Below are 10908 nucleotides of genomic sequence, written 5' to 3'. Positions count from 1 at the left end.
TTTGACTGCAACGCCTCACAGTCCGCGCCCAACCTAGGGGCCACAGGTCGGCGGGACACCCTCAACTTGGCCAAGTTCTGCCTTCCGCGCGTAATGGCGCCTGCGTTCTCCTGCGCGCCACAACAGCGTCGTTGAAGGTTGGGGAGGGCTTTGAGTTCCTCAAGTTCTTATTGGCGGGAGGAGCGGAAGCTGAAGGGTGTGGTGAAAATCCGTGGGTGGAATGAATGGCAGGAGAAAGCTCAGCAGTTAGGCTCATGCTCCTCCCGTCGTTCACTGGCGTCAGACTTCCTTTCCTTGCTGCTCAAAAGCCCCCTGGGTGCCGCCAATTACTTACAAACGAGATTTCACCACTTTTTAAGCAGCGGAACCTTGAACGGAACCGCGCTGCGACTGAAGCCCCGTCCCTAGTGCGACTGCCCCCTAAGTGCGCTGCTGGCTGTGTCACTGACGTCCTGGCAGTAATGGCTGTAACTGTGCTTGGGTAGGAGAGGGGAGGCGGGAAGGACACTGCGCGGCTAGAGGGAACAGGAAGAAGTACATTAGTGGAATAAGATTTAGGATTAGGCTCCTAGCTTTGAAGGGCAAGGAGAGAGGAAGGGAGGAAGCTGTCTCAAACCCACCTTAGAGCCATTATGTGTCTTATAATGCCTTATGACATTCCTAAGGACATGGCCCAACACATACTTTTTATAGGCTCCATTTCTCAGATTAGTAAAATCGAGGACCAGAGAATTTAAGTGGGCCACCCAATCTCCAGAGCAGCACTGTTTCCCAGTGTAGCCCGTAGCTCTTCCATATACATTATTTGTTTCATTCGCTGGGCAACCCTGTAAGGGGTATTAAGGCTAAGTATGAGAGAATGAGTGAATTCATCTGTCTCACAGAAGTGGTAAAGCCAGGATTCAAACACTACCTTAATCACCTCAAGGAATACTTTCCTGAATAAGTTTTTCCTAACACCCATACACCACACCTCCCCAGTTAGATCTTTTCCTCTGGGCCCCCACAGCTCCCTCTGATCCATTCTGTCACAGCACTTATCACAATACACAGCTACCATTGATTTCTGTTTTTGTCACACAACTTCCAGCAACTTGACAGCATTGGCCATGTCTGATTCATCTTGTTAGCCCCATCCTCTAATCTAGGGGACAGCATATATTAGGAGTCTATAAATATTTCCTAACTGAATGAACAAACACAGGACAAACGCAAAAACATGTTCTGACATGTTTTTCAGAACACACAATATAACTAATAGACATGCCTAATGTCCAAGGAAAAGCATGACTTTGCAGTCTTAGGTTCCTCACCCCAAATTGCAACATGATTATTTTTCCCCAGAATTATTTTATAGTCTTAGAGCCATAATCCTCAATGTCTGCAGAAAAGACCCAAAGAGCTGCTTTTCCTCCTAGAGGACTTAAAGGTTACCTTCCAGTTATTGCCATCAAGATAAATAGCTCTGCAATTAAAATAAAAAAATTTGTTGCTTTGAGCTTTTTCATGCTTTGGTGGTTATTGGCTCAGGATTGAGTCCCAGGAGTGGGATAACTAGGACAAAGGAAATTAACATTTTTATTGCTCTTCTTTCGTATTGCCAAAGCACTGCCCAGTAAGAGTTCATGTCCATTTACACTGAAGACCAATTTGAAACCCAGCACCGAGGAAATCCAGATCTTGCCTGTCTCCATTGCTGGTTTTAATTTACCCATTTTGCAGTTGCTTGTTAATATTAGTTCTGACCTTTGGTGCAAGGAGAACACATGGTTGGCCTGAAGAGTAAAGGCTCCGGGTGGCTCACGAACTTCTTTGATAACTAACAGCTGATATTTCAACAGAGGGCACACATGCCCCTCTTACCCAGGGTACTTCCCTAGCCTTTCCAAGGAAACAACCAATGCCTCCAGGCTCTCTCTTTGATGCCACTCATGGACTTGCTTTGAGGGTCTAAATGCAAGAAAGCTGTGTGTTGGATAATTAGCGATGGAAGAAAAAACCTCTAGGAGAACAGGTAGGTGAGACAGAAGGAAAAATAGATGGGGTTACACAAACCCAAATCCATTCTTCAGGCTCTCTGGAAAGTTTTCTTTACATAGGGATTGCTTGAAGTGTGGATTAAAGGGTATGGAAGAGTTGGAGAAAAGAGGATATCTATGTCTAATTTATGTATGTATGTATGTATGTATGTATCTATCTATCTATCTATCTATCTATTTGTCATCCATTCCCACCTGTCTTTGTGGGACACTGTCATAAAGATGCAGTTCCCTAACACCTTGAAAAGTCTAACTTTGTCTATTCCAGTTTTGAGTGAACTGGATGGTAGGAATTATATCTCTTACCTCCCGAATGGTGTATAAAGTAGGTCTGGTTTGCGGTGGCACTTTGAACAAGCTTTTCACCTTTTCTGAGCTTCAGTAACCTCCTTACTATAATGGAAGTTGAAGTCCTTAGGCTACTTCCTTCAGAGGGCTGTCTCAAGGTGAAGAGGAGTGGGAGAACAGGAATCGAATTTCTGGAGATGTTTCAGGACTTCATGCTCTGAGATTAGTGATCCTGCTTTTTTTCTCTAGCCTCCACAGGCAATACCACCACAGCCGTACAGCTGCTCTTCTCCCTGAGTGACTATAGTCTGTGGAGAGTCACTCCTAGGACTACGATGCAGTGAGCCTTGGGCCCTAGGCATGGGGCTGAATATAGTGGGGGGGGGGGGATAGTGGGCCAGGGAAGTGGCTAAGAAGGAAGTGTTACCTAGGCTGTTGCCACAGAAGGTCTGATACTCACATATAAACACCTAAACTGTAAGCGTGTAGCCAATCTCCCCTCTACACCCTTACCCCCCATAAATGCATTCATACTCACATACTCCCAAGCATTACTAATAAGGAGATCCCATTTTGTGATTTTGTAACCCATCAGTATGGTCTTCTTTGTTTAAAAAAATTTTTAACATTTATTTATTTTTGAGAGACAGAGCGAGACAGAGCATGAGTGGGAGAGAGGCAGAGAGAGGTGAGTACACAGAATCCAAAGCAGGATCCAGGCTCTGAGCTGTCAGCACAGAGCCCGATGCGGGGCTCGAACCCACGAACCATGAGATCATGACCTAAGCCGAAGTCGAATGCTCAACTGACTGAGCCATCCAGGTGCCCCCCATTAGTATGGTCTTAATACTGCTTTTAATGGGATTCTCCCACATACCCCATACTTTGGGAAGATAGTCAAGATAAGTGGGCCTCAGGAAGTCACACTATGTAATTTTTCTTCCTACAGTTAACCTCATTTTAGAATTTGTGATAACCTCATTTTAGAATTTGTGACTCAGATCTGGGTCTTGTGTAAGTCTCTGATAGTGAACTCTTTTTTTGTAACCAGTTAACTGGACCTTTTTAGGGAAGGCTTTTATTCTTTTGTTTATTCTATTCTGCCCCATTCAAGGTTGAGAAACTTTCTAGATTCCACCTTCTACTTTTAGACCTAGTTTGCCCCCCCCCAGTTCCCTGCATAGCTCTAAGTTATAACATTTACCTTTCTGAATGGGGGATTATTCATCTACATGGTCATCTCATCTAGGGCAGAGAGATATAGATTGCACAAATACTCACTGAGCAAGTGTCTTCTCTTTACCAGGACCTGAGCTGGACACTGGAAACACTGATCACAGATAACTGAGGTCTAGTCCCCATCCTCAAGTAACTCACAGTCTAGTAGGGAAGTATACAAACAAACACTGGTGGATACTTGCTCAGATAGATTGAAGCATATAGACAATACAAGAACCAAAGATAATGCCTGTCCCAGTATACAGGGAAAGTTTCCCAGAGGAGACAAACGTTGAACCAGGTCTTGAAGAATGAGTCAGATTTAATTGAGAATGGAAGGAAAAATAAGGCATTTCAGGCTGAGCAAAGGCCCAGAGGTTAAAAAAAAAAAAGGCATATGCTATGTTTGGGGAATCAGTGAGTCAGCCAGTGTAGTTTAAGCATGAGGGTCTAAAGAGACATATGGCTACAGAAATAGGTTGAACTTGATTGAGAAGAGCCATTCTAAAACTTTTCCATAAAGCTTGTTTAGTTCTCCTGCTTCCAGTATCAAAATTGGTAACAGTGGTAAACAACAACAACAAAAACCCAAACAACACACATACAACCACAAAAACAAAACAAAACAAAACAACAACAACAAAACCAACCAGCTAGCTAGTTCCAGTTCCAGGTAATTTTCACTTGGGTTTTCAAGCCTGGAATCCAGGTTTACCCTTTCAGACCTTGCCAATAGCCTGCTTGCTTCCTATCTCAGATTTCCTGCTGCTAAAATTATCTTTCTGCCTCTTGGCAAGTTTGTGAGGACAAAATTGTAAACATAGAAGGGGGTTCATGTGACTGGCTCAATTACTTTGGACAAGTTATTTCCCCTCTCTAGACCTCAATTTCCCTGTGAGACTAGTGAGAATATTTATAAGGCACAACTAGGATATGGAATATGTTGTTGCTTTGTGCTCCATGGAAACATACATGTGAAAGGTTATTGTTAAGATTATTAGCATTGCAAATGAAAATGAGATATTACCTTACACGTGTCACAATGGCTAAAATCAAAAACACAAGAAATAACAAGTGTTGGCAAGCATGTGGGAAAAAAAGGAACCCTGATACACTGCTGGTGGGAATGTAAATTGATGGAACCACTGTGGAAAACATTATAGAAATTCCTCAAAAAATTAAAAATAGAAATACCATATGATCCAGCAATTCCACTACTGGGTATTTACCCAAAGAAAATGAAAACACTAATTCAAAAATATATATACACTCCTATGTTTATTGCAGCCTTATTTACAATAGCTAAGATATGGAATCACCCCAAATGTCCATTGGTAGATGAATGGATAAAGAATATATGGCATATATATATACACAATGGAATATTACTCAGGCAAAAAAGAATAAAATCTTGCCATTTGCAACAACATGGATGGACTTAGAGAATAATAATGTGAAGTGAAATAAGTCAGAGAAAGACAAATATCATATGATTCACTCATGTGAAATTTAAGAAGCAAACAAACAAGAAAAAAAGACAAAAACAGACTCTTAAATACATATAAACTGGTGGCTGCCAGAGGTGAGGTAGATGAGGGGAGGGATAGAATAAATAAAAAAGATTAAGAGTACACTTATCTAGATGATCACTAAGAAATATATAGAATTGTTGAATTATTATATTTCACACCTGAAACTAATATAACACTGTATGCTAATTATACTTCAATAAAAAAAATCTAACACAAAATATAGTATGTGCAATATTGCACTGTCAGAAAAAGAAAAAAACCCAACTCAGTAGCAAGCAAAGCCAATGCTGAGAGGAAAAAAAAAGATTAATATTAGCAGAGTAATACCAGTTAGGAGACTTATTAGGATTAAGAGAGTTGTATCTCTTCCAAAGTCTAGTTCTGAGACTCTCAAGGTTCTGAGACCATCTGGAAGACTCCCTTCTTAAATCAAGCTAAACTAATTAATTAACAACAACAAAAAAGCCCTGGAGTGGGAAAAATCAGGTCCGCAGTGTCTTACTCCTGACTTGGTCACTTGTTTGCTACAGGACCAAAAAAGTAAAAGTGAGTTTATCTAATTGATTAGCCAGAGCTCTTTATTTATTATAAATGTTAACCCCTTTTTATATGTTATAAGTTCCCCTTACTGTTTCTTATATGCTCAGCATTATGTTAGAAGTTGCAGATTAGCTAAAGAGGTGATTGATCATTTACTACATAAAAAGAATGGGTGTTAAGTAATGTATTTTGAGCATTTCTAGGTTGCTTTATGTGTATTAACATGTTGAATCTTCAACAACCCTAAGCGGGTAGATACTCTTATCAGATTAAAGAAAAAAGATGAGGCACTGAGAAGTTAAGTCTTTTGCCCAGGATCTCATAGCAGAAGGAAGAGGTGGGATTCCACTCAAGTAGTATGGCTCCACAGCCCATTGCTCTTAACCACTGTGATTCACTGCCTCAATAGATTCATTTAGATGAGCAGGCTTTGAAATGTATTAAAGGTTTGGAATGATTTATACACAACCGGAGGGAATCTAACCTCTGAATAGACCAGGACACTGAGAATAAATTTTTAAGGAACTTCTTAAAAGGCAAAGTGGAGCTGAGAGCATTGAAGGAAAGTGATTAGAGATTTCTATCCCCAAAAGCTTGCTCCTGTGTAGCCCAGTTCAGTGGAAGAAAGTTGAGTTTCCTTGTAGCCAATCACTGGAGATTCATCAGGGGGTGGGAAGGTTGCAAAAGAATGAAGTAAGAGTACACTTGGACATCTTCCAGGTAAGCTGTGTCATTACATGAGTTCTACACATGAAAACCTCAAAACAACCCGGTTTGGAGGGGGGTGGCTAGGTAGAGCACACACATCTGGGTGGGATGGTTCTGGCCTATGGACTTGTCCTACTTTGAGGTCATTGCTCCCTGATCCCCACACTCAGCCTGCTGCAGCCTTCACCCTAAGCCTCCACCATCTTCACAGCTTGGCTTGAAGAGCTGTAGTCAGGTTGTGGATCAGATCATGATGCCTTTCTCCCTGGGGTTCCTAATGGCAGCTGGAAGCCATGTGGGCAGTGCCTACCATCTCTCCCCCCAAAAATGGCTGCATTCACTCCTCTTCCAAACGTTTACTCTAATTTATTTAGCCTTGGTTGGGGAGAACATAAAGATGACCAGATGGTGTCCATCTCTCCAAGTATGCTCCCTAAGCAGAACATTTTAGAAGGGAGAGGCCCTGTGGTGGGAAAGGCAGCAGAATTCAGGGGAAGACAATAGTTGCAGTAACATTTGGGGGTGGGGGAAAACAGGGAGACAAAGAACCTTCCACTTCCAGTTTGGGTTTTTGATTGCTAGCTCAAAATATTGCAGTTTTCAGTAGGGATTTTTTTGTTTGTACTTGAGAACCTTGAATTTGTGATGTGGATCTCTAGAGGTTTCTGGGTTGGAATTTGACATTCGACTTGGGCGCATTTTTATTTCAAAGCTGTGAAAGCTGCTGAGACATGTCTCCATCACCTTTACTTTTTCCACCCCACACAGGATGTAAGCACATGATCTTTGGTCTTTTATTTGCATACTCTACTAGTCCTGTCTTCATTGGAGGGAAGTAACTGGCCAGACCTAGGCTATCTTGCTGGCTACCTTTCTTGCTGGGCTCCAACTTATCTCCTATGTACACAGCCCTTGGAGTTCAGAGGCCTCTGCTGACCTCTGCCCAACCTCTCTCTCTCTCTCTCTCTCTCTCTCTCTCTCTGTCACTCTGCGCCCAAGCCCTCACTGGTACATACAGGCACAGAGGCAGGCAAGTCAGGCAAGGACTAGGAAAGAGGAGAGGGGGCTGGATACAGGCTGCCAGAGGGCTCAGCAGCCCAGTGCACCTCCCTGTCCCAACTCTGTCCACCTGCTGCTGTGGCCACAGCAACAGAAGAGATAGCTAGTAAGGCAGGAGTGAGGCCCAGTACCTTGTGGACAGTGGTGTCATTAGCTGTGATGCCTAAGATGTCTCGAGAGATGGAAGAGCTCACCCAAACCAGGTTGCAGAAGATCTGGATTCCACATAGCAGTGGCAGCAGCGGGTTACAACGGAGGAGGGGCTGTAAGTGTGATTTGCTTCCATGGGCCTCAAGGTGGTGGTGGTAGAGGGGGTATATAAGAGCAAAGGACATGCTCCCCATCTACCCCCCAACCCAACCTGAAAGTGGGACTAGATAAGCAGCTGAATTAAATAGCTGAAAAATAACAAAAGGCCAATGGCAGAAAAGATAGAAAAAGAATGAGAGAAAGACAAAAAGAGAGAGATGAAGGACAGAGAAAGAATGCAGATTAGGTAAAGACCATCTTAATCAGAGCAATTTTTCACTAGGCACTTTTTTCTTTCTTATCCAGAGCTTATTTCAAATGCTTATTGTTTGAAATTTCACATTTCTAATTTGGAACTGTTCAGTGCTGGCCTAGAATGTTTCATTTTGGTGATCTCAGTGAAGTGTCTGGAAATTGGTCTTGTCTGATAGTGCTTGGGTGAAATAAGGTGATGGTTCCTGGCATAATTTCTCAGGGAACAGGTGCTGGATACATAATAGTACCACGTCATTGGTCAGTTTGTCTCCTCCATTTTCTCAAGCCTCTTATGGTAAGTTTCTATCTGTCTGATGCCCTGGGTGTCCTGTCTCCTGCATTGCTATCTTGGCATACATGGACACTTTTGCTGTTCTGGGAATTTGAGAGAGAAAACACTCAGCTTCTCAGGGACACCCTGCTGTGAAATATTCACTTGGAGAACTTAAAGAGCAGGGACAAAGGAGAATCAAACAAAACTTGTATATATATATACAATATATACTATATATATACACACACACACAATATATACTATATATATACACAATATATGCTATATATATAAATATATATACTATATATATAAATGTATATACTATATATATAAATGTATATACATATATATATATATAAACTGTAGTATACCATTCCCCATAGATAACAGGGATGGTTGTGAACCAAGGTGCTTCCAGCCCAAGGATATGGCTTGAGGAGCCATGAGGTGGGCAGAGTTAAGACAGTTGTGCACTGTGGGACCCAGACATCTTGAGAAACAGCTGACTAAGTTTCCACTATACAAATGTTCGAGGATGTTCAGGCTCAAGGATTTTGGGAGGAGATGTAGTTGCTTAGAGAATACAGGAAGATGTAGGATCTTAAAATATGGTATGTAGTATGTAAGATGAAGACAGAGGAAGAAGAGGAAGAGGCAGAAAAAAACCCAGCCTCCTGTTCTCTTTCCTTCTTCTATCCACCAGCAGTTTCACTCACTCATCTAGAGATCTAGAAGCCTGGATGAGACTGAGAATTTCATCTCACCTCCGTCCAGTCAACCACTTTGATCCTTTCCAAGGGACAGTTGGGTCTAGCTGGCAAGCAGGCAAGCTAGTCTCTGCACACCTGGGTCCTACAGAGTTAGGCCTTTTATATTCCTGTGAACTCTTTCAGGTTGCAGAACTGTTATACATAAATCACTTAATATAGTTGCTGTCATGTAGAGGGTGCAAAACAAATATGTGCTCACTTTAGTTCTGAGCCTCTATTTCCTCAACTGCAAAACAGGATTAATAACTAATAACTACTCCTCACACCATGTTGTTGGGGTGATTCAGTGATTCAGAGGTTCTGGATCCAGACTACCTAGGTTTGAATCCCAGCTCGGCTACCTCCTGCCTCTGTGACTTTGGGAGAGTATCTTTACCTCCCTGTGCTTCCATTGTTCCATCTGTAAAAAGAAGTGACTAATAATGTTGTTGTGAAGATTAGAGAGCTAAAGTATATGAAATGTTTAGAGAATTGTCTGGCTTAAAATAAGTGCTCAATGAATGTTAGGTATTATTTAAACAACGTAGGTGTGTGATCTTTTTGCCCATCATATCTTCAGCATCAAGCTCAGAGCCTGGCACATAGCAGGTATTTAATGCTCTACTTCCACTCTACCACTTATCATAGGCAAGCATGGGCTCTGTTTGCACAAGACAGTCACTCATTAGTGATTGACTGACTTATGTCAGACCACAGATGCAATAAACTTAGTGTTTGCCAAATCCTGCCCTGGGCAATGTCTGCCTCACCTCCATTGCTGGGGAGTCTATTTACCACTGAAAGACCTGAATCATCTTTTGCTTGGAGCATCCTCTCTAGAAGACCTACTTGGCCCCAAAGGAGGCAGTGGGCGAGGAGATGGACACAATCAATGATGCTATTCTGAGAAGTAAATTCTTTAACATGTGTAAAGTGCTTGAAAAGCTGTGTATGTTCATCTGCACTTGTTTTATCATTCAACATTATGTTTTGTGTGCCATCTATATTATTGTGCATGCAGTTACATTGTTTATTCTCCATGCTATGCAATGCTACATTTTGTGAATATCTCATGGTTTGTTTACCCATATAACTGTTTATGATCATTTAGGTAGTTTCTAGCTTTTGGTTATGAACAATAGTGCAATAAAAATTTTTGTCCACATAAATTTTGGAAGCAACTTTTCATTTTTTTTTTAATTTTAGAGAGAGAGAGCATGCACGAGCAGGGTAGAGGGGCAGCGGGGAGAGAGAGAAGGAGAGAGAGAGAGAGAGAGAGAGAGAGAGAGAGAAGCTTAAGCAGGTTTCATGCTCAGCATGGAGTCCAACACGGGGCTTGATCCCAGGACACTGGGATCATGACCCAAGCCGAAATCAAGAGTCAGACATTCAAATGACTGAGGCACCCAGGTGCCCCAGGAATCAGCTTTTTAAGTTACACACACACACACACACACACACACACACACACAGGCAAACCTTTTGAGATTTTGATTGAAATTGCATTCAATGTGTAAATCAATTTAAGGAGAGTTAACATTTTTGTGACATGGAGTCTTCTGTAAACATAGTATGTCTCTCCATCTATTTAAACCCTTTCCATGTTACATTCCCTGCTCATGGATTGGAAGAATAAATATTGTCAAAATGTCAGTACTACCCAAAGCTATCTACACATTCAATGCAATCCCAATCAAAATTGCACCAGCATTCTTCTCGAAACTAGAACAAGCAATCCTAAAATTCATATGGAACCACAAAAGGCCCTGAATAGCCAAAGTAATTTTGAGGAAGAAGACCAAAGCAGGAGGCATCACAATCCCAGACTTTAGCCTCTACTACAAAGCTGTCATCATCAAGACAGCATGGTATTGGCACAAAAACAGACACATAGACCAATGGAATAGAATAGAAACCCCAGAACTAGACCCACAAACGTATGGCCAACTCATCTTTGACAAAGCAGGAAAGAACATCCAATGGAAAAAAGACAG

At 41.9% G+C, this 10908-nt stretch overlaps 1 protein-coding gene across 5 annotated transcripts in view; it reads left to right on the top strand.

Annotated features, from left to right (window-relative positions):
- Positions 1-1708: 1708 nt before the first annotated feature.
- Positions 1709-10908, top strand: part of PFKFB1 (6-phosphofructo-2-kinase/fructose-2,6-biphosphatase 1) — a 152190-nt gene continuing 142990 nt past the window's right edge. Inside the window, exon 1 of one of the 5 annotated variants that reach the window (XM_040467027.1) lies at positions 1709-2014. Coding sequence is in view for 3 of the 5 variants with exons in the window: in XM_040467026.1 (XP_040322960.1) it covers positions 7544-7649 (106 nt within the window). In the remaining 2 variants the exon portion in view is untranslated. Of the gene's footprint in view, positions 2015-7468; positions 7650-10908 lie in introns of those variants that run through there. The other 4 variants (XM_040467029.1, XM_040467028.1, XM_040467030.1 and 1 more) reach the window with 4 other exon arrangements.

The sequence above is a fragment of the Herpailurus yagouaroundi genome, unplaced genomic scaffold (genome assembly GCF_014898765.1).
Source record: "Herpailurus yagouaroundi ecotype Mexico unplaced genomic scaffold, PumYag 67164, whole genome shotgun sequence".
NCBI lineage: Eukaryota > Metazoa > Chordata > Mammalia > Carnivora > Felidae > Herpailurus > Herpailurus yagouaroundi.
Note: the sequence above shows the minus strand (reverse complement) of the source record. Positions and strands in the feature narration are given on the sequence as shown.